This window comes from Bos grunniens, chromosome 29 (genome assembly GCF_055505025.1).
Source record: "Bos grunniens cultivar Pamir isolate PY7600 chromosome 29, Bosgru_T2T1.0, whole genome shotgun sequence".
NCBI lineage: Eukaryota > Metazoa > Chordata > Mammalia > Artiodactyla > Bovidae > Bos > Bos grunniens.
This window is the reverse complement of record NC_141193.1, coordinates 50,324,771-50,351,278: the sequence shown is the minus strand read 5'-3', so window position 1 is coordinate 50,351,278 and position 26,508 is coordinate 50,324,771. Positions and strand designations below refer to the sequence as shown.

General features: G+C 47.6%; 1 protein-coding gene across 30 annotated transcripts in view; it reads left to right on the top strand.

Annotated features, from left to right (window-relative positions):
* Window positions 1-26,508, top strand: part of SMCO4 (single-pass membrane protein with coiled-coil domains 4) — a 75,511-nt gene that overhangs the window by 16,132 nt on the left and 32,871 nt on the right. For 10 of the 30 annotated variants that reach the window (XM_086383253.1, XM_086383260.1, XM_086383258.1 and 7 more), the window contains 3 exons: window positions 21,503-21,648; window positions 24,292-24,422; window positions 26,054-26,132. In XM_086383253.1, the coding sequence (XP_086239379.1) occupies window positions 21,503-21,648; window positions 24,292-24,422; window positions 26,054-26,132 (356 nt within the window). Of the gene's footprint in view, window positions 1-7,587; window positions 7,718-14,533; window positions 14,641-20,214; window positions 20,351-21,502; window positions 21,649-24,291; window positions 24,423-26,053; window positions 26,133-26,508 lie in introns of those variants that run through there. The other 20 variants (XR_015157415.1, XR_015157414.1, XM_086383274.1 and 17 more) reach the window with 5 other exon arrangements.

The following is a 26,508-nucleotide window of genomic DNA, read 5'->3' as shown; positions in this document are numbered from 1 at the left end:
GAAGACTAAGTAGGTCACAGAGATCTATTTTGAACTGAGTGTGGCTGGGCTGCCTGGACGTTTAATTTCCGGATCAAATATTGTTGGGCTTGTTTGCCCAGGAGGTTGGCAGCGAGCACTCTCTGGTGGGTCGTGTGGTATATTTATAAAGTGTGAAGAGTCTGGAGGTAAGGAGACCTGCCAGCCACTTCTCCGTCTGGTAGGGGCGCCGGTGGTGGAGAGGTTTCAGAATCCTTCCAGAAGGCGAGGGAGTGTAGTTTTCCCCACCCCACAGCCTTGATTTTTCTGAAAATGGTCAGTCCTCATTAACTTCCTGAAATCTTTTTCTTTTAAAGAATGAGATCTAGTTATTACCCAGGGCTGGGTGGCTTCTGCTTATGTTAGTAAGAGCGGCTGGTTGACGATCAAGGCTTTTAGGTGTGTTGTTTCATTTACTCCTCACAACAACTTTGGAAATGGGGAATTACTGTCCCTGTTTTGTAAGGCGAGAATCAGGTGATGCCAACAGACCCGGTGTGTGAGTAGCAGCGCCAGAGATTTGAACCCAGGTCTTTCTGTTTTAGTTTCGTTAAAACCTTTAATTTTGTATTGGAGCATAGCTGATTAGCAGTGCTGTGATATTTTCAGGTGCACAGCAGCCCAGCTACAGTTGTACAAGTATCCGTTCTCCCCCAGGCTTCCTCCCGTTCCTGCTGCCGCATAACACTGAGTAGAGGAACCCAGGTCCGTCTGCCCAGTGTGGCCTCTTGCCTCACTCTACATGCTTTTGGGAGCCCATCTGGGAGCGGGGAGTCGGGTAGCAGCTCCTGGGCCTGTTCAGAGGCAGGAGTGACCTCTCCCCAGAGGGGAACAGGTGTGGGCGCTGGGGCGCCGGCCTCCCGACTCAGAGGTTCTGTGTGCAAATGGAGCCATGTTTCAGGCCAGCTCTCTGATCTGATGGACCACAGAATTGTGGGAATTTTGCTCTTTGTTCGCATTTTCTCCCCTTTCCCTCTTTTTTCTCTGGGTGTTCTTGCCTAAGGCCTTGGGTGAGTGCGGTGGGGTGGTGAGGTCTATGAAGAGACGCAGGTGGTGATGGAGTCATCTCCACCCATTCCTTGGGATGCAGGGCCTGTCCGCTTGGACATCCTTCTGTCCTCGGGACTCTGCTTTCCCTGCGTTTTTGGGGAGTAAACACAAGCTTTCGGGTGTGTGTTTGCCCGTCTCTCTCTGCAGTTCTTCTGCCTGAGCCTCTTGCAGAGCCCTGGCAGGCAGCCTGCTGCTTGAAGTGTCTGCGTCGCGGGCGTGTCGCACTTCTCAGGCGCTGTGCACAGGCTTGCCTCACAGTGAGCCACTGTTGACCCCCGCTCACAGACCGGTTCTTTTTCTTTTCTTTTTTTACAAATTTTATTTGTTTATTTACTGAGTGTACTCAGCCTCTGTTGCTGCGTGTGGCCTTCCTCGAGCTGCAGAGCTCTGGGGCTGCTCTCCAGGTGCAGCAGCCGTGGCTTCTCTTCTCTGGTTGCAGAGCATGGGCTCAATAGTTGAGGCATGCGGCTTAGGTGCTCTGCAGCATGAAGAATCTTCCCAGACCGGGGATCAAACACGAGTCAGCTGTATTGGCAGGCAGATTCTTAACCGCTGAATCACCAGGGATGTCCCTGGATGGGTTCTCAAGGGATGTCACAAACCTGAGACTTTAGGTTGCATACTGCATAGGCTTCTCTGATGTTTCAGACAAAACATCAGCAGGGGTATTAACTAAAACTCAGTTGTCTTCTGAGAGTGAACATGTGCCCCCTTCACGTGCTGCCCCCGCTGGCAAGGATTCTGTGGGGCCTGGGGGCCACGTCTGGGCCCATCTGAGTGTCCCTCCCAGTCACCTCCTGGCTTTTTACTCAACCTCTGCATCTGTGTTCCCTAAGCCGGGCATCATCATAATATCTGAAGGAGCTGAGCAGATGTAAACGAGACAGCGTACATGAAATCTCCCGGAACTCAACGAACAGGTTACTACTTTCTGTCTTTATTTTAAGCCAGCACGACTTGGAGAGATCACAGACCTTTAACTCGGGTGCAGAGGCCTGAGACGCTCCCACCGTCCCGAGAGCCTTAGTAACTGACCTTCCTGGTACACTCCCTTCTCCAAAGCGAGAGAGAGAGGATGGAGCATAAAGAGTCCTGCTTTAGCCAGGTATTTTCTAAGGTTTTTGGTTTGGGAGCTGGGTAGCTGACATTTGCTTCATTTGCTGGGACCAGAGCTCTCAGGGTATCCTTGTTAACCACATGGCCACTCTCAAGCGCCCAAGCCCAGTAGTTTAAAAAAATTAAGAAATGCCAAAATAGGATGTTGGAAACAGGTTTTTTGTTTTTTTTTTTAATTGAAGTGTGATATTTTGGGCTTCCCTGGTGGCTCAGACGGTAAAGCATCTGCCTGCAGTGCGGGAGACCTGGTTTCGATCCCTGGGTTGGGAAGAGCTCCTAGAGAAGGGCATGGCAACACCTCCAGTATTCTTGCCTGGAGAATCCCTGTGGACAGAGGAGCCTGGCGGCTGCAGTCCATGGGGTTGCAGAGTCAGACGCAACCAAGCACCTAAGCATATCACACACACCAGAGATTTACAATGTTGTTTTAGTTTCAGGTGTGCAGCCAAGTGATTCAGTTATATACATACACACATACATACAGCTTAAGATACTGAATGCAGTTCCTGTGATATACAGTCCTTGTGGGTTATCTATTTTATATATAGTAGTCTATATGTGTTCATCACAAGTTCCTAATTTATCTCTTCCTCCTCACCTTTCCTCTTTAGTAACCATAAGTTTTATTTGCAGTGTCTGTTTCTGTTTTGTAAATAAATTTATTTGTGTGATTTTTTAGATTCTGCATATAAGTGCTATCATATGGTATTTGTCCTTCTTTGTATGACTTACTTCGCTTAGGGTAATCTCTAGGCTCATCCATGTTGCTGCAAATGACATTATTTCATTCTTCTTTATGGCTGAGTAATATTCCACTGTGTATATATAACACGTCTTCTTATCCCTTCATCTGTCACGTTGCTCCCATGTCTTGGCTGTTGTCAACAGTGCCACTATGAATAGTGGGGTGCATGTATCTTTACAGTTTCCCTCTTTTCTGGATCTATGCCCAGCAGTGGGATTGCTGGGCCATGTGGTAACCCTCTTTTTAGATTTTTAATGAATCTTCATACTGAGAAACACGTATTTCAAGTATGCACATTGGACACATGAATACTTTTAGTACACACTTATACAGTGACTTATAATCTTAAGATGACTTTTAAAGTCTAACTTTGAGGCCTCTGGCCTCACCTTTCAGAAGACCTACTTAAGCATCCAGCAGATTCAGTCTTATTTTTGACCACCTCATAGGAGGCCTTTCATCCTACCCACCCTTCCTTCCTTTTGTAATTTTGATTCTGGACAAATATAGAGCAACTTCCAGAGGAACTGGAAAGGCAATCAGCGATTTTCCATCTTTTGAGATTCCAGTCTTATGATATTTGTCATGTGATGTTGAACAGGTGACCTTACTTCCAGCCTCAGGGAGCATACAGTCACATCAGGGAGGCAGCGCTGGAGTCATGACAGTCCTGCTTGCTGTTGCTGTGGGTATATCCAAGGATGGGCTTCCCCGGTGGCTTGGTAAAGAATCTGCCTGCAATGCCAGAGATGTGGGTTCGGCCCCTGGGTCAGGAAGATCCCCTGGAACAGGAAATGGCAACCAACTCCAGTATTCTTGCCTGGGAAATCCCATGGGCAGAGGAGCCTGGTGGGCTACAGTCCATGGGGTCACAAAGAGTTGCACACAACTTAGTGACTAAACAACAAGAGCAGACAAGGATGCTTTTCTTCCGGGCTTGAGACTTGGCTTGGAGGCGGTAGTTTCTGATTCTTAATACATTAGCAATTTGTGAGCTGTGGCTTTTTTCCTACTAAAAAAAGTCAGCTAGGATTAAGGAGTGGGCCTTCCAGCATGAGCTGCGCTCTCCCTGGATGCCTGGGTTTCAGTTACACCGCCTGGCCCAGTGGGTTATATGGTCACCTGTTTACCTGTCCATCTGCCCAGCTTGAGGGCGTGCTCCGAGGGCAGGGGCCTGGCCGAGGCCCCGTCATAGCTTAGGCACCTCATGTGTCATGCTTCCTATAGAAAACAGACCTTTCCTCCCTGAGAGGTGAGGTCTGAAGGCGGCCCTTGGCGTGGTGGAGGGGCCACAGGCCGGTCTGCAGCCGCAGAGCTGTCCGCGACCACCGGGGGGCGTCAGGCGCTGCGGGGCGGAGGCCAGGGTTGGGATTCGGGCCTGTCCCACAGGCTAAGCTTGGCCCCCTCCTGCCCGTGTCCTAGGCCTCCCGAGCAGCGGGGAGCAGCGGGGACCAGCTTCCGGGCAGGTGGCCTGCGACAAGCTCGGGGGTGAGTGGCGTTGGCTCCCAGTTTACAGGCCAGAATCTGGAGGACTCGGGCAGCGCGTGGGTGCGGGTCAGAGGACTCCAGGTGCAGGCCCTCAGCCACCCTGGTCACTGCTGTGTCCGTCCAGGGACGTGTGCAGCCGTGCGCATTGGAGTGACCTGGCAGCCTAAGAAACTTAAGCTAGATGTCAGGGCCAGCTTCCTGATTGTTTTTATTTATTTTTAAAATTAGAGCTAAAATAGGGCATTCTGGAGCAGGGCTTTTCAAGCTACCATCCAGAATCTACAGTCACAGAGTCAAGTTAGTAGGTTGACACACTGAAAAAAAAAAAAGGGCTTCCCTGGCAGTGTAGTGGTTAAGACTGCACTCCCAATGCAGGGGGCACAGGTTTGATCCCTGGTTACGGAAGTAAGATCCCACATAAACCGTGTGTGTGGTACAACAACAACAAAAAAAGCCAAGGGACCTAAGAGCATGGCATTAAGAGATACAGACTACTATGTATAAAATTAATAAGCAACAAGGGTATATTGTGGAGTTTTCCTGATAGCTTAGCGGTAAAGAATCCACCTGCAGTGCCTGAGACACACGAGACAGGAGTTGGATCACTGGGTCGGGAAGACCCCCTGGAGGAGGGCATGGCAACCCACTCCAGTGTTCCTGCCTGGAGAATCCTGTGGACAGAGGAGCCTGGTGGGCAACAATCCATAGGATTGTAAAGGGTCCCACACAGCTGAGTGACTGAGCACACAAGGATATATTGTACAGCACAGAAAATATACCCAATATTTTATAATAATTTTCAATGGAATATAATTTATAAAAGTATTGAATCATTATGTTGTACACCTGAAATGACTGTAATATTGTAAACCAACTATACTCGAATTAAAAGAAAAGGAAAGAAGGTTAGGAAGTGTCAGCGCGTCACACGCAGTCAGGCTCCGTGTGTGTGCATGTGTCCCAGATGACAATGGAAATACACTGCTGACCGGAAATGCCCTAGAGATACAGGGATTTGTTTAGAGCCCTCTAGCTTAGACGGTCGAGTTCTTAAGGGCAGAGATGTTTTCTCTTCCTTTTATGCTCCCTTTATCCAGCTGGTTTGTCTGGGAGAACCGCTAGCATTTTCCCTTCAGACTGGAAGGGAGAACCTGCCCTGCGCTGTCTGAGGAGATGGCAGGGGGGCCTTCCTGGGCTTTGTGCACGAGGGAAGGGAGAGCCCCGCGGGGCGAGGGGGCCGAGGGCTGGGCGCTCACATCTGAGGGGAGGGAGAGCCCCACGGGGTGAGGGGGCCGAGGGCTGGGCGCTCACGTCTGAGGGACCTGGGTTGTGTGCGTGTGTGCGGCCCAGGGCAGCTCCCTTAGCCCTGCTGAGCTTCAGTGCCTCAGTCTTTAAAGCTGGCGGTAAGAGGGGCACCTCCTGCCGAGTGTGGGGGCATGAGAGGAGAGAGCTTGAGCCAGGGCCTTCACACAGCACTGGGCCTCTGATCGTGTGCAGGAAGCCTTCTCTGCTGCCCTCGTCTTTGTGATGCACATTGAGGATTGTGATTCACGGGGCCTGCAGCAGGTGGCCCTCGTGGAGCTGCAGTTCTGGGACGGGTGTAGATCGTGGAGGGACTGGAAGCCCGAGCCTGCGGTTTGGTTGTGCGGGGAAAGGTTGTGGTGTGGCGCTGGGGCAGGTGTCTGCAGGGAGACATTCTGGTTCTGCAGCTTACAGAGCAAAGCATCTCCATGTACGATGAGATGGCACTCTCACTGTGGTATCTGAGAAGATAAATGGCATTTCTTACAAAAGTCAGATGCTTTTTATTTAATCAAAAAGCATCAGTTTCATTTAATGTCATTTTTTACATTTTGACAATTTTCAAAAATAACTGTTTTCTAAAACTAAACGTAGCCACGCTTATGATTAAACTGGTGATTCTGTGATGTTTTTAGTGGAAGTGCCAAGATCTGGTAAACACTGATTTCTGAAATCACCAACCGGGCCTGGCAGCAACACTATCCAGTCAGAATTAGCTCTGTGAAAATAAATATGGAACTTGTTGAAAGTGCAAGATGCCAGACAAAATCCCAAAGGGACGTGTTTTGGCTCCAGCCTCTAATTTTTCAGGTCTGAGTCTAATCAGTTCTGTTGTCTGGGCTGGAGAGTCTTAAGCCTTCTCACCAAAGTTAAAATATTTTTGTTCTTTATATCCCTTAGTACAGATTGTTTTTTTGTTTGTTTGTTTTTAATCTTGAATGGCAAGGTGATAAGACAATAAAAACTACCCAGTGATAAGAAGTTTCTGGTGTACATTTTAGTTAAAAATGTGACTTCCTCCCTTGTTTGGAGGCAGTCAAATATTAATATAAGTGTCAAGAGCATGGATTTCAGCTAGACCTAGGTTTCCATCCTTCATGTGCTGCTTTTTTCCCTCTTATTTATTTTTCCTAGCTGTACTGAGGCATAATTAACAAATAAAAAGTGTATATTTTTAAGGAGTACCACGAGATGATTTGATGTACATACACATTGTGAAATGATTATCGCAATCAAGTAAATTAACACATGCGTCACCTCACACAGTCACCACTTCTGTTGTGTGTGGTGAGAACACTGAGGGTCTACCTCGTAGCAAATTAGGCATTCGGTATTATTAACTGTCGTCTCCATGTTGCACATTACACCCTAGAATGTATTCATCTCATGACTGAATGTTTGTTCTCTCTGACCATCATCTCCCTGACCCCCACCCCAGCCTCCACCATTCTGTTCTGCGCTTCTCCATGGGTTTTGACTTTTTTAGATTCCACGTATCAGTGAGATCCTGCTGTGATTTATCCGTTTTTCTGTGTCAGGTTTCTTTCACTTAGCGTAATGCTTTCCAGGTTCATCCATGCTGTTGCACATCTCCCTTTGCTTCTACCAGTAGCTGTGTGACTTTGGGCCAGTAGCTTAACCTCTCTGCACCTCACGTGTGAAATGGGCTAATAATAGTACTGCACGTGCGCTAAGTCACTTCAGTCCTGTCCCAACTCTTTGTGGCCCTGTGGACCGTAACCCTCTAGGCTCCTCTGTCATGGGATTCTCCAGGCAAGAACCCTGGAGTGGGTTGCCATTTCCTCCTCCAGGGGATCTTCACGACCCAGGGATTGCACTAGGGTCTCTTATGTCTCCTGTCTTGGCAGGCATGTTCTTTGCCACTGGCACCACCTAAGTACTGCTGCTGCTGCTGCTAAGTCACTTCAGTCGTGTCCGACTCTGTACAGCCCCAGAGATGGCAGCCCACCAGGCTCCCCTGTCCCTGGGATTCTCCAGGCAAGTACACTGGAGTGGGTTGCCATTTCCTTCTCCAATGCATGAAAGTGAAAAGTGAAAGTGAAGTCGCTCAGTTGTGTCTGATTCTTGGTGACCCCATGGACTGCAGCCTACCAGGCTCCTCCATCCATGGGATTTTCCAGGCAAGAACACTGGAGTGGGTTGCCATGTCCTCCTCCAGGGGGTCTTCACGACCCAGGGATCGTACCGGGGTCTCTTATGTCTCCTGTCTTGGCAGGCATGTTCTTTGCCACTGGCACCACCTAAGTACTGCTACTGTCCTATAGTTTGTTGAGGATTGATTGAATGGGATAATATATGTAAAGCCCTCATTGTAATGTTTGCTTGTAAGTTCTTCAGCACCAGCACCAGCACCACCATCATCAATACTGTTTAGTGGAAGGCCTTCCAGGAGACCAGGCCTGGCTTTGCCGTTGTTAACAGTCAGTCCTGGATATGTTGCTGAATCTCTCCAAACCTCAGTATTGTTTTCTCTAAAACAAAGGAGGGGCACAGACGTCATACACTTCTAGGTCTAATACTCCGCTTTGCAGCCAGGCGTTCTGTTTTTTCTCGGGCCTGAGTGACGTGATGCTGGGTGCCAGGAGAATCCCACTTTATCAAGGACCTGTAGCTCTCTGTCCTGATAACCTTTGTTTTTTTTTCACCTAGATTTTATATTATTCTCAGTGTATGTCTGTTTCCCTCTCCTCTGTCAAATGAGTCCTTGTGCTTTTCTATACTCTTTCCCACGTATTCAGACCGTAGGTCTGCCTGGTAGGTGGGAGTTAAGTCTCGACCTTCCAGAAGCTCACACATAAGGGATGTTACAGGTAAGGGCATGTGTGTGCGTTTGTGTGTGTGTGCTGGCATGCGTGCTCAGTCATGTCCAACACTTTGGGACCCTAAGGACTGTAGCCACAAGGCTTGTCTGTCCCTGGAATATTCCAGGCAAGAATCAAACCCGTGTCTCTTGCTTCTCCTGCATTGGCAGGAGGATTCTTTACCACTAGCGCCACCCGGGAAGCCCACTTTGCTGTTGGCTTTTAAGTCACGTCTGTATTTGTCTTTATCACGTTCCCCAGTCCAAGCACCGGGCCTGTCTGTATCTGAAGCGACCAGGCAGAGCCACTCGTGAGAAAGGAATGACTTTTTTTGATTCATAATAAGCTCCCTTTCGCTTTGTTTCCTTCCTGGCCTTGGTTCTGGTTTGAACTTTAAAGGGCTTGCTAGAGCTAATCTGGGAGTACTTCTGCCTTTGGCACATGCATCTTTGCTAGACTCTGCTTTGGCCCCCCGCTGGTGTTTCAGGTGTGTCTGTGGGGAGCCACGCACAGCGAGCTGACTGGGTTGCGGTTTATGGACCCCCTGCCCCCGAGCGCCGCTGGCGCCCCTGCCTGTCTCCTGGCTCGCCGCCGTCCCCGTCACGCTGGAGTTTTGCTTGTGTCAGAAGAGTCGGTTTCTCATTTGTGGTTAGCTCACTCTGCCTTCAGCGAGCTATTTTCTTCTTCACTTAATTTAAAGGTGTCGACGTGGCCTCTTCTGGTGCAGCCCCTCCACGTTTCCGTCTTGCCACTGGCCATCCTGCTAAAGCGTTGGTGGTGATCAGCCGCATGAAAGCCGGTGAGGCAGGTGCAGAGAGGCTGCGTCTGTGCCCTGGGCCGCTCGCGGCTCGCTCTGAACAACAAGAATTACATATCTTAGCTTTCTCCTGCTAGTGTTCTTAGCCTTTTAAGAAGAAGTATACTGTTTCGGTTCCTTGTGCCCAGACTTCAGCTTATTGAAAGAAGGGGTGAGACTAGATAAACTTTTTTTTTTTAACTTCTTTGATCTCACTGAGGTTTTGCATTTTGCTTTCAGTATCCTTCTGGCTTTTCTTTGTAGCATTTCCTATTTTCAAGACATGTTAAAGAGATCCTTAAAAGTTAAACATAGCATTACCATGTTGTTGTTTAATCACTAAGTTGTGTTTGACTCTTGCGACCCCATGGACTGTAGCCCACCAGGCTCCTCTGTCCATGGGATTCTCCAGGCAAGAGTACTGGAGTGGGTTTCCATTTCCTTCTCCAGGGGATCTTCCTGACCCAGGGGTCAAACTCGCATCTCCTGCACTGCAGGCAGATTCCTTCTCATCTGAGCCACCAGGGAAGCGCCCAGTAAATACCAGCGTTTGTCTCTGGTCTGTGGAGAGAGACAATGAAGTGGCCATAGCTTAGGAAGAGAAGCAAGATGCTGGAAGCAGAGAAGTGGGGGTGATTCCAGTGATCCAGGTTTAGGTTAGACCACTGAGAAAAGGATCAAAAGCTCCCACTTCTTGGATTGCTTTTAGAAGTCATCATAACCCCGTGCAGCCAGTGGAACCAGCTACAGCAAAGAATATTTATGAAGCAGCAGTGAGGGTGAGAGCTGTGTTTAATGAAGAAGAAGGAAACCCCCGGCGGGCTGCAGGGCCCCCGCCCCTCCACTTCCTTCCCTCCCACGGGCCCTGCCTTCTGTGTTGGCCCTTTAGTCTCTTCAGAGAGTTGGGCCCTTGCCTTCATCTTGGTTGACTTCTGATTTCTGCTTCCTTCCTGAGAAGCAGGGCCTTTAGTTGTCACCTGAGCAGAGAGGAGTGAAAAGTCGTAGACCCAAGGAGAGACCTTTCACTCAGCTGTAGGGAGTCAGAAGGGAGCTGGGAGGCAGGCCTGGCTCTCGTTGATGAAGAAACATGGTTTCTGTTTCATCCTAGTACAAAACTGTGGTGTGGAGATCTCTCAGTTCAGTTCAGTTCAGCCACTCAGTCGTGTCCAACTCTGTGACCCCATGAACCGCAGCATGCCAGGCCTCCCTGTCCATCACCAACTGCCGGAGTCCACCCAAACCCATGTCCATTGAGTCGGTGATGCCATCCAACCATCTCATCCTCTTCTCGTCCCCTTCTCTTCCCACCTTCAATCTTATCCAGCATCAGGGTCTTTTCAAATGAGTTTCAGTTCTTCACATCAGGTGGCCACACACTGTTGGAGTTTCAGCTTCAACATCAGTCCTTCTAGTGAACACTCAGGACTGATCTCCCTTAGGATGGACTGGTTAGATCTCCTTGCAGTCCAAGGGACTCTCAAAAGTCTTCTCCAATACCACAGTTCAGAAGTGTCAATTCTTCGGAGATGTCTAGTTTTAGAATATTCCGTGGATGTAAAAGGGTGCATTGATTTATCTGAATTCTGTTTGCACTAAGCATCTTTACTGCACAATTAGCGCCTTATTCTACACTGGCTGTTCTTTACTGTTATTGCTTTACAATTTAGTGCCCAAATAATGTCAGCTGTGGTGTAGAATGAGTGGGATTACTGGACTTGGGATCTGAAGGGCAGTGGCTTAGCAGTTGTGTGTGCAGGGTCTCTGAATACTTATGTTTATGCTGTTATTTCGTCTGCCTTAAACAAGCCTTCTTCCTTTGGCAGTTGTGTGTGCAGGGTCTCTGAATACTTATGTTTATGCTGTTATCTCGTCTGCCTTAAACAAGCCTTCCTCCTTTGTTGGAGACTGGTGGACCCTTCCTGTTTTTCTGGGGAAGCACCTTTCCTCTGTCTGAACTTGGGACCTGCCAGGAGTGGTTCTTGATCTGTCCCTGTGCTGTAAGTAGACCCTTGACCTACTTGGGCCAGGCAGGGCTCCCCTTGAATCTTTTTTTTTTTTTTTTTAGTAAAAGGGAAGAATTTATTATGAAGCCCCAGGTATCTCACTCCAAGGCAGTAATTGCAGTCGTGTGGGCTTGCCTGGTAGCTCAGATGGTAAAGAATCTGCCTGCTATAATATGGATGACCTGGGTTCGATCTCTGGGTCAGGAGGATCCCCTGGAGGAGGGCCTGGCAACCCCCTCCAGTATTCTTGTCTGGAGAATCCCCATGGACAGAGGTGCCTGGCGGGCTACGATCCATGGGGTCACACAGGGTTGGACGTGACTGAGCGACTACCACACTAACAGTAGGATGTTAAAATGGTTTTCTTTTCCTGCCTCTGTTTATCCGGAGCTGCCAGTGTGGGGCTGTTCTGTACCATTGCAAACTTGAGGCAGCCTCCTGTGTGGAAATTACAAGGGGAAAGCATGACTTTTGGACCCCTCAGCCAGGTCACAGAGATGAAGGGGAGGGCTTCAGACGTGGAGAGGATGTGATGATGGGACGCCTCTGGGGGCCATCCATCCCCCTGTCCCCCACCCAGCACAGTGCTGGGGAGCAGGGAGGCATTTCAGACTCACCCCCCTGGCATCCCGAACTCCAGGCCCCAGAGCCTTTCCGTCTGAGGTGGTGGGCGGGGACGCGGGCTCCGCAGTGCCGGCTTCCTGTCTACAGGGTAAGTCTGGGCCGTCCAGGGCGGGAGGACGCTGCGGGGTAGGGGCTGGGGGGGACTGGGAGCCCTGCTGCCCGGGGCGTCTTCTTTCTCCTGTGACCCTGCTGCTCAGAGCGCTTTCTTTTGTAGCTTATAACCAGGTCCTGAGTCACAGGAACTGTGACCGTCGGGGACTCACTGAATGTCTTAGTCTTGTTTTGTTCTCACCCCATGGTTACTGAGATGCTCAGATGAAGTCATGTATGTTGGGGAGTTGGGCAGACTGAAACACAGCAGATATGGAAGCTGTTGTGCGTTTTGTGACTGTTTTATTAACGACCTGACACTAATAATTTGATTAGTCTGAGCGTAGTTAGTTTCTTAGTTTAATTAAACATTCTTTAAAAAAATTTTTTTTAATTTAAAAAATATATTTTTTAGCCATGCTGTGAGGCTTGTGGGATCCTAGTTCCCCAATCGGGGATCAAACCTAGGCCCCGTTCAGTGGAAGCATGGAGTCCTAACCATGACCCTCAGGGAATTCCCTAAACGTTCTTTCAGAAACAAGTGAGGCCATTAGCACATTCCTTTTTTTTTTTAAGTGATAGAGTTAAAAATAAGCTTGACTTGACCTATGTGCTGGTAGGAGATGAATGAATGAGTCTTGATAAACTGTGGCTTTCTCAAGCCTAAAAAAGCTTTCTGTGAGTTGAGCCCTGCTTAGGTCTTTGGTGAGTATTGACTGTGGACTCCATATCAGATGGGCTGTTCTCCAGCCCCTGTGCCAGGGAAAAAGAGGGCAGAAAATTCAGAGTGATTGTGTTTATTTGACTTTGGAGTTAAGTAGCCTTAGGTCTGAATTCCAGTGTTGCCACTTATCAACTCTGTTGTCTCTTTGAGCTTCAATCTTGTCATCTGTAAAATGGAAATAATAATCCCTACCCTGCAGATTGAAGATTGCAGGAGATGCTGCATTTAAGGTCCTTAGTTGTGCATTGTATATGGTAGGTGCTTAATAAATATAGCTGTTACTATTAGAATGACAGCTTTAGTAATGGTTGCAACTAAAGGGGGTAAGACTAGAAAATCTGAATCTGAATTTGCACTCCAGTACTCTTGCCTGGAAAATCCCATGGACGGAGGAGCCTGGTAGGCTGCAGTCCATGAGGTCGCTAAGCGTCAGACATGACTGAGCTACCTCACTTTCACTTTTCACTTTCATGCATTGGAGAAGGAAATGGCAACCTGCTCCAGTATTCTTGCCTGGAGAATCCCAGGGATGGTGGAGCCTGGTGGGCTGCCATCTATGGGGTCGCACAGAGTCAGACACGACTGCAGCGACTTAGCAGCAGCAGCAGCAAACGTAATCAGTATAAAAACCAGTCAATCAACGGCTATTGGGTGCCTCGTCTGTGCAAAGGATGGGGGTGTTTGCATAAGAAGGTGTGTATTACCATTCCAGCTGGTTGGGGGAACGAGTCACATACATGTAAGAAAAATAGGTAACCTCCAAGGAGCTGGGCTTTGGAGGATGGCAGAGGATCGGAAACAGAGGCATGCCTGAGAAGGCCTCGAGCTGATGGAAAAATACAGCAAGGGGAGTGAAGAGACGAATCCAACATCCAGGGTGACCTTGGAAGAGGTCGAATGACATACACACGTTACGCCCCATCTTTCCAGTTTTATTTTTCCTATGTCTTCCTGATTCTCTCCCTGACCTGCTTAATACCTCCCATCATTATGATGAAGATCCACACCCATCTCGCATTGCGGAGTTTTCACAGTTTTTTGCAGGTTCCTTTTGTCTGTGAATTTGTTGGCCCACATCCTCAAGTGACCACAAATTCTGGCAGGTTCTGTTTGTCTGTCCCATCTGCTGTACCTTATCTTAGTGTCCTGAACTGTAAGTGGCCTTTTTTGGGGGTTTTTATCATGTTGAATCACTGAATTGAGCACCTCCCAGAGGCAGTGGGCTGGGCCGTGTGCTGGGGAGGCCTGGGAAATAGAAAGATGCATGACCCAGGGTGGTCCCTGCCCCGAAGCAGCTCGCTTAGTGGAGGAGGCAGATGGGCAGACGGACTCTAATTGAGTGTGTTAGTGCTTGATGCTGGGCGGACAAGGAGGGACGTTTGGCAGGGGCCCTGGGTCCCCAGGTCCTCCATCACTCACTGTTCGTGGGCGAGTTCACAGAGGCTGTCCACCTCCACAGCACAGTTTGGAAAAACGCATTCTGCATCCATAGCTGTGGTTCTGGTGTGAGATCTCTCCGCCTGGTTCCCTGCTTGGTGGACTGTGAAGGCCCCCTTTTTCCCCTCACCCTGTCTCCTGGCAGGAGGTTTAGACCCAGTGTCTCCTCTCTCCCTCCCCTCCCGCAGACCCACTCCTGCTCCCCGCCCTGGGGCTCCCCATCTCAAACAGCAACATCGCAACATTGCGGTAGGAATGAGGACCCCTCTGGGGCTGAGAGTGGGCTCTTGTCTAACACCTGGAAATGAATTTTCCCAGGAGACACACATGCTGACAAGGCAAGAGGCTTCATTTGGAAGGGGCGCCCGGGGAGGCAGGAGGACTGCTCCGCCATGTGGCGTGCAGGCTCGGGCTTGATGGTGCTGGTGAGTTTCCCCCTGTCTCTGGCCAGCCCTTCTGACTCAGGGTGGTTCCTCCTGTCGCACGTGGTGTTGAGCCAAGGTGGATGCCAGCAAGGAGGATTCTGGGAGATTGGAGACTGGCTTCTCCTCTCTCCTTTTGACTTCCTCAAAGTCTTTTGTTTGGTCGTAGCTTGTTAGTTGGAGAAGGCAATGGCACCCCACTCCAGTACTCTTGCCTGGAGAATTCCATGGACGGAGGAGCCTGGTAGGCTGCAGTCCATGTGGTCGCTCAGAGTTGGACACGACTGAGTGACTTCACTTTTGCTTTTCACTTTCATGCATTAGAGAAGGAAATGGCAGCCCACTCCAGTGTTCTTGCCTGGAGAATCCCAGGGACGGGGGAGCCTGGTGGGCTGCCATCTATGGGGTCACACAGAGTTGGACATGACTGAAGCGACTTAGCAGCAGCAGCAGCAGCTTGTTAGGACCTGCTGTTTAAGATAACTCCTGCAAGTGGTCACTGTGGTGTCTGGCCAGGGTGGGTGTCGGCTTTCCCCCAACAACGTCATCATCCCAGAGGACTGAGTCATCTGACACCCCCTCCCCTGTAACCAGTCACCCCAAAACTATCAGCTCTGTCTCCTCCATTACCATTACCCAGGTCCAAGCCCTCGTCTCCAGCTGGAGGTCAGGACCCCGGTAACGGGGTTCCGAAGTTAATCCAGAGGGTCTCTGCCAATATTAAAAAAGAAGAAAAGATAGAATGGGAGGAAGGCATGAGAGTGGAATACACATAGTCAGGTTGAGTTTTATGAAAGTTGTGTATAGTAAGAGTTTTACAGAGAAAGGTTGACGCCATGAAGCACTTTACACACGTTGACGTATTTCTCCACAACAACTGAAGTCATGGTGTCGTTTTTCCTGTCCTTGACTTACAGGGGAGGAACTGGACTGCAGGAAGTGGAGAAACTGACCAGGGTCAGACTGGAAGCCTGCATCTCAGAGACGCTGCGTGTGTGTGTGTGTGTGTGTGTGCGCGCGCACTTGCTGGGTTGCCAAGTAAAGTGTCTTTCTCACTCTGCAGGTTGTGGTGAAAACAGAAGTTGGGCAGTTTCTGTTTGACAGACATCTGAACCTGTTCTCTTGTCCTCTCCCCCCATCCGACCTGCATCCTTGCAGCCTGGATGCTCCTGGTCTCTGTCACAGGGTCCAGCACTTTTGGGAGGGTGCTCAGTCTGTGTGGTCACAGGGCCTGTGAAGCCTGATCCTGCTGACCTCCTCATCTCGGAGGCTTTGAGAGAACAGAACTCCCCACCTGGCAGAAGAGAAAACTGAGGCCCAGGAAGTTTGAGAAACTTGGCAACCTCTTCTGTTCTCAGAGCATGCCGTTCGCATTTTCCTTACAGCTAGCCTATGGATGTTTGTGGGGTTTAGGTTTTCTTCTTGTTGTCTTTTTTGTTTGCAGCACTGCAGGATCTTCCCCAGCCAGAAACCAAACTTGTGCCCCCGGAGTCTTAATTACTGGACTTCACTGGACTGCCTGGAAAGTTCCTTGATTTTTGTTTTTGATTTAGAAAATAATGATTATAAGCTCCTTGAGAGCAAATTCTAACAGTTGTCTTGTCTGGTGGTCTGGGTTTTTGACTGGCGTGATCCGTCTTTTCCTGGGCGAGACTCTGGTCGTCCAGTTAAGGATCCCTGGCCTCTGCCTGTGCGGGACTCTGCAGGAGTCTCCTTCCTTGTTGAGTGCTTCGTGCCCACTCCCCCAGCAGCTCCCCGGCCCCCGCCCCACCCTGGAGTGGATGGAGCCCACGATCTGGAAATAGGAGCTGATTTCCTCCCAGCTTTTGAGTTGGGAAGACTTCTGTCTGTCTTCTCTGGGCTGCATTCATTTCCCCTCTTTACTGCTGCGGCTTACTGCTCTTTACTGCTCATTTATTTTTACTTTTCAGCCTTGCCCAAAGTGCACCTTGATTTTGGTATCTTTAGATCTTTAAAGCCCTGTACTGTTACTGATGATTTCCTTCACTTTGCAGAATTCTAGTTGGTTGCATGTCTATTTTGCGTGACCTTGCTTCTTTCCCTTCTGTTGTTAAATTTTAATACTTTTCTGTTCCTCCTCTTTTATAGGAATTTGTATTTCATGTTTTTTTAGATTGTAGTAATGGACCTTCAGTGTCCTGCAGTCTGCCTTCCCATCAGACTGACTGGCGTTTAGAATTGTATGTTCATCGAGTAGGGGTCAGCTCTATGGTGTCCTTGCTCTTTCTTTGGCAGGCACGTCTGTTGCATCCTCTTGGTGCTCCCCACTCCTGCTGGCTCTTGTCAGATCAGCCCTGACCCCTCACCACAGTGGGGGCCACTGCGGGCCCTCCGGCCGCCTCTTCACTGTCCCCTTCCCTCCCCCCACAACCAGCAGCTCTCTAACTTTTCATTTCAGGACCCCTTTTAAAACTCTTAAAAGCTAGTGAGATCCCCAAAGAGCTTTTAGTTATGTGGGTTATCTCTAGCAGTACTTATAATATTAGAAATTGAAGTTGAAAAGATTTTAAAGTGTTTATTTAAATTAGCTTAAATATAGCAGTAATAAACCCATTACATAATACAGATAACACTCTTAATGAAAAATAACTGTTTCCAAAGCAGGAAATGAAGGGCAACATTGTTTTGCTTCTTTCCAGATAACTTTATTGCCTGCCTTAATGGGAGACAGCTGGACTCTCATCAATGGTTTACCTTCATTCTGTTGTAGTGTGTTGTGTGTGTGTGTTTTAAAAATTAGAAAAATTAATTTTTGGCTGTGCTGGGTCTTCATTGCTCTGTGGCTTTTCTCTAGTTGCGGGGGCCTCACTTCGTTGCAGCGCACAGGCTGCTCATTGCGGTGGTCTCTCCTGTTGCCGAGCACAGGCTGCAGGGCACATGGCCCGGAAGCGGAGGTTCCCGCCCTCTGGGGCGCAGGCTCGGCCGCTGTGGCGCTTGGGCTTTGTTGCTCTGCAGCACGTGGGATCCTCCCAGATCGGGGATCCAACCCGTGTCTCCTGCATTGGCAGGTGGATTTCTCTCCACTAAGCCACCACGGAAGCCCTGTTGTGTTTTATGTATGAAGAAAATACAGCCTTACCTGGATATAGTTGGAAAAGGGAGGAATGTTTTAACAACCTATTCAGTTAGTTGTGGATAGTCTTTGAAACTACATCAGAGCTTGACAAGTGGTAGTTTCTTCAAGGTTTGTTGCAGCATAGAGTCTGAAATCTTATATCAAAGAGTCTCTCATATTCTGTTACATTAAAATCTTTTGGTCTGTCTTGCATTTGAAAAGATCTTTTATGCATTTTGCAACATCATGCATGAGTCATTTGGATAACATCACATTAGTTGCTGTCACTACCGCTCTCCTCTGAAAAGCCTTAAAGTATTGAAAGACTCTAGAGCTCATAGTGGCCAATAGAGTTTTTCCAAATTTTAATTTTTGCTTGAAAGCTCAGATTTTTCTTTAGTAACAAATACTGTCAGTTTTCCTTGAACTAACAAGCTCCCTTTATTCATTCTAAAAACACCCAGATCTGAGTCACTGTAGCTTTTCTGTCAGTCATTCTTTCAAGTTAAATGGCATTCAGTGGAAGAGCGGCCAGTTCGGCTTGCCGCTCGGTTGTATGAGTGCCTTTTCCTGCCAAGAACCACCACACTTGGGCTTGTAGCAGAAGTGCTGTGTGTGCTTCTCGTTTTGTCACGGGATAGTAAAAAGATACGTACTCAAGGTTAATATTTAGTGGAATTAATAACTTTTAATGCTTCCTTTAGTATATTCTTAGATGAAATTGATCTTTTTTTTTTTTTTTTAAACTGTGAGAGTGTGGTGGTGGAGATTACAGTGACGGCTATCACAGTCAGATGCCACTGCCTTATTACTGGCCAAGGCTCCAGCCATTTTCCCCACCATTGTTTTTGCACCGTCAGTGCAAATGTCACACAACTGAAGATAGTTTTGGCCTGGCAGCACCCCCAGAGAGGGTCTTGGACCATATTTTGAAAACCACTGGATAAGACCAATGTGTGCACAAAACCTCTGCACATTGGACACTCGTGCTTCTCATCTGCCTGGAAAACCTTCTCCCTTCCTATGAGTGTGTGCAAATACACACACTTATACATATATACGTGTATGTAGCTATATGTGCATGTCTCTGTCACTTCAGTTAATATTGGTTCTACTCATCACGTGTTCATGGGTCTCTTCCAGTAGACAGTAGGCCGTGAGCCAGGTTTCACATTTATCTTAGGTGGTGATAGCACCAAGTATCATTCCTATTAAATATTAACTTGTTTAATGTTGCCTGTCTTCATCACCCTTATATTATTTTTGTTTCCAGGGCTTAATAAATGTTTTTTGAACCAACAAAGAATTGGGTTACTGTTTTCCCAGGGTTTTCTTAGAATGTTGGTTCTCTTATATCAGCAAGTATTAATTAAGCATGAAAGGGCATCTGTGGTTAAGTTGATTTGGGAAGTTCAAAATGTGTTTAATTGAAGGCTTTCATGTATTCTTCATTGTATGATGTGCACTGTGAATTTTTAAGTGGGATGCGAGGCTACAGAATGTACTATTTCTCACCAGTTGAATAACACATGAAACTTTCCTTGGCATGTCTCACAGGATTAGCTTCCTTGGAATTTTCTTTAGGAGATAATTGTGTAAACTGCCTTTTTGAGTTTTTACAGATTAGTAAATTGATTACACATGTTTATTCATGCGTTAATTTATACCTTGTATTTAGTACTTCTTAAGGCTAGACACTGGTAGATTTAGGCATTCAATGGCTAGCAAAAAGAAAAAATACTTTGAGAAAATATTAATACACTACTGTGTGGAGTAGATGGTCAAGTGGGAGATTCAATTATCATCAACTGATCCCTGCAAATTACAAGTGTTATGTTGATGGTGTGTTGGAAGGTACAGTTATCTCTTGGTACCCCTGGGAGATTGGTCTCAGGACTCTTGCAGATACCAGAATCCCCAGATGCTCAAGTTTCTTGCATAAAATGACTTAGTATTTGCATAAAACCTGTGTACGTCTTCCCGTATACTTTAAATCTATAGATTATTTATAGCACCTTCCCGTATACTCTAAATCATCTGTAGATCCTGTGTAAATAGTCATATGTGTGCTTGGTTGCTCAGTCATGTCCGACTCTTTGTGACCTCATGGACTGTGGCTCGCCAGGCTCCTCTGTCCATGGAGTTCTCCAGGCAAGAATACTGGAGTGGGTTGCTATGCCCTCCTCCAGGGGATCTTCCCAACCCAGGGATTGAACCCAGGTCTCTTGCACTGCAGGTGGATTCTTTACCATCTGAGCCATCAGGGAAGCCCAGATAGTCATAAATACAATGTAAATGCTATGTAAATAGTTGCCAGTATGTGGCAAATTTGTTTTGCTTTTTGGGACATTTTTGAAATTTCTTTTTTCTAATATTTTCCATCTGCAGTTGGTTGAATCCTTGGATGTAGAACCTACAGAGACAGAGGGCGGATGGTCCATAGTGCTAAAGCATTTGCTTTTTGTTTTTCTCCTTCTCAAACCTCCACCGGGCCTGTTCAGGCTTCCCTGTCTGCATTTTGCTGCTGCTGGCGTTCTTGGGATCCAGAAGGCTGATGAAGAGGCTCCGTAATGATGGGGCCTCACCTGGCCGTGTCATTGGAGGGGATGGCATGTTGGAGACTGGGCCTTTAGAAATGTGAGCCAACTTCCTCTTAGAGCCTGGCATGTAGTAGCTTTGTGTATGTTGATTGGCTGAACAGTCAGTGAATAAGAGTGCTCAGAGACTAAAGGATAAACTCCACACTGTGATCCCATCAACCCCGTGCCTGAGCTTGCTCCACCATAACAGGGTGGGCTGAATAAAGCCATGTACCTGCTTTTCACGCCCCTCGGCTCTGACCTGGCCTGTGTTGTAGGGAACCACTGACTCTTCAACCTTCTCTGCCATGCAAAACAAAACATGAAGCATGCCCTCCTTTCTGTGTTGATCCAGTTCTGACCATACCTTGGGAGAAGATGTTAACACACTCTTGATATGAAAGTATTTAATCAAAGGATATGATGTTGATACAGTGAAATTGGCCTTTGGTCCTCTGACTTCCTGGACAGATGATAGCAGGAGGGTTTTGCAACAGAATGGGCTTGGAGTCTGGACTTCAGTAAGATTAAGCGCGTGTTTAGTGTGATGTTTTGCTCTGTGAAGTCACCCACAGAGAAGGCAAACATTCCATGTTTAGTAACCAGTCCTCTTGGTTCTTGGTGTGTGGCCCATGCCAGTTTGGGCTGCTTGGGCTCTGGGAACGAGTGGACTTCTCCCAGTGCTCCCCCCTCCCCACCACCTCGTGTGGATGGATAGATAGGAAATCATGCACCCACTCAGACTGTCCTCTTCTTTCCAAGCCTGAAACTTCTTTAGCCCCGTCATGGTCCTGCCAGAGTCTGAAAACTGGTAGGCTTTAGAGAGGCCGAAGGTCGGCTAGAGTCTCTTAGGAGATGAAATGCACCCGGGTGATTGGTTTCTTCAGGTGTTGCTCTGAGACCAAATTAGGAAAATCCTCAGGGAGTTTTCTTGATTTTTTTTTTTTTTTTCATTTTTTTGATTGAGTTAGAGTTGCAGAAGTATCATGAGTTGCTAATTTAAAAAGTTTTTTTTCATTTCTTTGTAAAAGAAATTCACATTAATTGTAGAAATTTGGAAAAATATCAAAAGACATAATGCTGAAAATTACCCATAATTTCTAGTATTCAGAGATAATCACTACAAAACATTTTGTTGTATTTGCATGCATTTTATATGCATAATTAAGATCATTGTGTATAAATTTTGATTTCCCCTTTTCCCATTTAGCATATTTTATCTTGCATTGAGAGCACTACAGCATGGGAACTTGTGTTAGTTTCCTCTGGCTGCAGATTTCCACAAACTGGATGGCTTAAGACCATGGAAATGGATTCCTTCAGTTCTGGGGGCCAGAAGTCTGAGCCGGGCCTGAGGTGGGTGCGCCCCCTGGAGGCTCTTTGAGGGAGGGCACCCCTCAACCCTCAGTTTCTGGTGTCTGCTGGCGTTCCCCCGTGTGGCCCCCTCTCTCCAACGTCTGCCTCTGTTTTCATCTGCCTTTCCTGTGTGTGTGTGTGTGTGTGAGAAATCTCCCTCTGCCTCTCTTGTGAGAGCATTTGGGAGGGCATCTAGGGCCCACCTGATGATTCAGGATGTCTCTCCATCTTAAGATTCTTCACCGGCAAGAGGTGCCATTTCTACCCAAGGTAGCATTTACAGGTTCCAGACTTAGAACCTGTTATATTTGGGGACCATTATTCAGGATGTCAGAGGATTTAAGAGCATAGACTTTTGAGCCAGACTGGGTGGGCTCAAAACCCCGTGTGGTCTCTTACTAGCGGGGTGATCTTGAGCAAGTGTCTTAAGTATTGGTGCCTCCATTTACTGATCTGTAAAGCGGGAATAATAACCTTAGCAACTTGAGGATTAAGAGGGTTAGTATTTCTAAAGCACCTGGTAAGCTTAGGACAGTGTTTGACCCATGTAAAGATTAGCTGTTGCTATTGTAGTTGGTATTTTTATTAGAAATTCTCTGTAAGATGTCCTTTTCATGGCTACATAAAACTTTATTCACAAACCTATCATAATTTGTCTAGTCATTTTCTTTCATTGACTATTAACTTTATTTCCAGTTTTTTTTTAATCTCACGTAAAACATTGCCATGGATACCTTTGAGCATTAAGTTTTGTCCCCATTTCAGATTCATTTCCTAGGGTAGAATTCTGAAAATGGAATTATAGTATCAGAGGGTGTATATAGTTTTAAACCATTTAATAAGAATTTGCCAAATTACTTCCAGAAAGATTTTGCCTTTCATACTCCTAGTTGAATGATGAGAGTAGCCACTTTGCTATGGCCATACCTGGATTGAGTGTTGTCATTTAAACATCCTCAGGTATTTTGACATGGTCTGCCCTTTAAGGCTGAAATGTGACATGGAAAAGGACTCAGAATTGTAGTTTCTTTGACAAGGAATGCTCCTGCAAGGCAAGCAAGCTTCTAATGAGAAATGAAAGCCTTGCTTTGTCAGATTTCCAGGTGCCTCTTCCATCCTGTTATGAAGCCTGGATCTGGGTGTTTTAAAAGTTATAGGGCAGGATGTTGCTGGGGAGCAAATGTTAGTAGTAGGACAGTGCTACGGCCACAAGGATTCTAATCAAACAGTTTTGTTTCTGTTCTCAAACTTGGACATTGACTATTCTGAGCATTGATGGGGTGAGGGAGGTACCCTTGAACAACAGCAGCAGCAACAGATGATGAATTTAATCCCTTTACAGCTAAAGCCGTTTGAGGGCAGGAGGAGGGTAGAGAGGAGTGGCCCCTGCACTGCCTGCTGGTGGGGGGCCTGCCCCCATGCCCCGGCCTCCTGTCAGCCTCCTTTCCTTTCCTGGTGGTTCCAGGCTGATCTCACCTGGGCTCCTGGGCTGTAGCGGAGGAGCCAGGGTCCCAGCAGAGCAAAAGGCAGGGCAGTGGTTTTCTCTTCCAGTTGTGAACTGGTATGAGTGTACCGTGCGCACTATGTAACAACTGGTCGCACACGAATTCCACAGTATCTGAACCAGTTCATGGGGTTGCAGAGTTAGACATGACTGAGCGCGCGCACACACACGCACACACACACACACACACACACACACACATATCTTGGGTTATCTGGGTGTGTGACTGTGTGCTCAGTCATGTCTGATTCTTTGCAACCCAATGGACTGTAGCCCACCAGGCTTCTCTGTCAGTGGAATTTTCCAGGCAAGAGTACTGGAGTGGGTTTCTATTTCCTTTTCCAGAGGATCTTCCTGACCCAGGAATTGAACCTGTGTCTCTTGTGTCTCCTGCTTTGGCAGATGAGTTCTTTACCACTGCAACACCTGGGAATATTAGGTTATATCTAGGTGGGCCCTAAATGTGACCACAGGTGTCCTTAGAGAGGAAGAGAGCGATTTTACACACGTGCACACACGAGAAGGCACTGAAATGAAAGAGTGATGTGGCCACGAGCCTAGGAATGCCAGCAGTCACCAGCAGCTGAAAGAGGCAAGGAACGGACTCTCCTCTAGAGTCTGGAGGGGATATGGCTGTAACACCTTGATTTCAGGCTTCTGGCCCCTAGAACTGTGAGAGAATAAATTTCTGTTGTGCTATGCTGCTCAGTTTGTGGTAATTTTTTTTTATGCATTTGCAGGAAACTCATACAAAAGTCTGTGCTCTGTTCAGCAAGACAGTCCCCCTGATCATGTGCTTGGCTGTGTAGCAGTGTCATAAGCACTAAAAGCTTTTGAACTGCTCTTAATTTCTGTACTTGGCTTGTTGTGAACCAGCAGCAGAGAGGTCTGGTCTGCAGACCACCCTCTGAGGGCCATGAGTCCTGTCTCCCTCCCTGGTTTTGTGGACAAGGAAACAAGTCCAGAGAGGAGAAGGTGGGGCTGAGATTAGAGCAGGTGCCTCTGCTGTTCGGAACGGGCAGATGGGGATGGACGCCGGCCTCCTGGGCGCCAGGTCTGGGGTGAGCAGACAGGATCACTGCCCTTCAGCCTGCTTTGCATGCCACCTGGTGTCCCTGTCGCTGTTCTGTACCCCACAGAGTGAACGCTGGTGCTCCATTGAACCCCTGGAGCTCCGAGCTGCCTAGAAGACCCAGAAGCCAGGAGATGCTCATGAAGCCCTCGCTGCAGCTAATGAGCCAACAGCAGCAGGCAAAGTACCCTGTCAAGGGTAAAGCTCACGGCTACTGTCCACTTAGTTTCCAGCTGACTGCTTTCATCTTTGTGCTTTGGGTTGTACTTTCCCTCCATAGCCCAGTTTTAACATTCTACATTTTCAGAGTGCTAATTATTCTCTCAGAGAATGGGATTAGCCTGTAGTCATCTTGACTCTTACGCTGCTTGAATAAAGTTCATCCAACTTAACTTGGGGCTTCCCAAGTGGTACTGCGGTAAAGAATGTGCCTGCCAGTGCAGGAGATGCCGGTTTGATCCTTGGGTCAGGAAGACCCCCTAGAGTAAGAATTGGAAACTCACTCCAGTAATCTTGCCTGGGAAATCCCATGGACAGAGGAGTCTGGTGGGTTACAGTTCATGGGGTTGCAAAGAGTTAGACATGACTGAGTGACTAAGTATGCATGCAATTTAACTTGGCATTCAGACCCCCTGAAAAACCATCTACCTTCTAGCCCTGCCTCCTAGCCCTCACTTTCATAGCCGTTATCTTTAAACTTCATGAAAATCTTACCCCCTAATAGAGGGATTAGAAGGGTTTAGAGTCTTGAAGCCCTACAGTAGGTGATTTCATGGTTGATCTACTGAGGAACCAATGGAAAATTAGGTCAAGGGGATAGTGGGCATAAATGTTTCAAGAGCTTAGCGAAACAAATGTTCATGTTTACTAAAATAGACTCTAAAAATAGCACAAATAGCTAGTACTGGCCACTAGTATGTGAACTGAGTCATCTGGTCTACCATCTGGCTCAGCTGAACCACAGATGCCTGTAGCCACGAGTAAACCAGGCAAGAACAGAAAAAAAACCACCCCACTGAGCCCAGCACTAATTGCTGACCCACCAACCATGAGTAAATAAAATGTTTATTAAGACCAAAAAAAGGCCAGCATAGTAAATCAAGACTTATCTTTAAGTTATTTCACTTCTCATTGTAGTATTGATAGGCATTATATGGTTACTCAATTATTCATCATGTGCTGTAGACACTTTCAGAGTTTCTCATGTTTATATTTTCATTGAAATTCTTTTTTATTTTGTTATGGGTAATACCCATATTAGGAGCCTCTCTCCCCAGTATCTGGGTCTCCGTCTTAGTATTGAATACCGCTGAGATTTTATGACTTATTTGCTGGTTCTCCTCTCTGGGTTTCCCACCTCTCTCTCTTCCTCTCCTCTCAGATATTATGGGACGGTAGTGGAGAGGCCCAGGTCACTGTCTCTCTTTTATTTTTCCTTCGTTTCAGAAGTCTTTATTTCATCACCCTCTACTTGTGTGTGTGTGTGTGTGTTTTAGTCCTAACCCTGGATCTTGTAGTTTTAAATAAGTAACTTTTGGTTGCAAGGAAAAGAAATGCTCTCTTTCCAGCGTAAGTCAGCAGAGGGTCTGTTGCAGGAACCTCAGGAGTGCAGGGAACAGCCTGACCGTGCTGGGGGCTGGCGAGGCAGGCTCCTGGGTCCTGCCCAATGTGAGGGAGGGAGGGGCGCGGCCGGATGAGTGCTGGTGCGGAGCAGCTGGGGGAGCCACGCAACCGCCGTCTCAGCGGGGACTTGGTGGAGGTGTCACAGGAGGCCTGCAGAAAGCAAACCAACCAAGCCTATTATACCTCTTCTTCTGATTTCTCAACAGGAATAATCCAAATCACCTTTCCTGGAAGTCAGTTTGCTGAAACTACTGAAGCCAGCAGTTCTTGGAAGTTGAAGAAAAGGTAAATAGAAGCAAGTTCGTGTCTGCTAAAGTCGTCTTAAGAGGGAAACCCAGGTTTGGAGGGTCCCTGTTGTTTCTCAGACATACCCAGCTCTGTGTGTAGCATTTTACCTTCCTCTGCCTGGCCACGCCCTAGGTTACCTTCACCAGTGGCGGCCGCCTTGGAAACGAGGGCTTTCGCCTCTGGCTGGTGTGGTTTCTCCTGCCTTTGAACCCCCACTGTACTGCATTCTTACTGACCTGTATCCCGGGGGGCACTATCTGCCCCTCCTCTCTGTCCTCCCACAGCCGTGTGGGATGTGGGGGCTGCTTTCTGTGACCCTCACCCCACTGTAGCACTTCCATACTGGATTATAGTTACCTGTTGGCATGTTTCC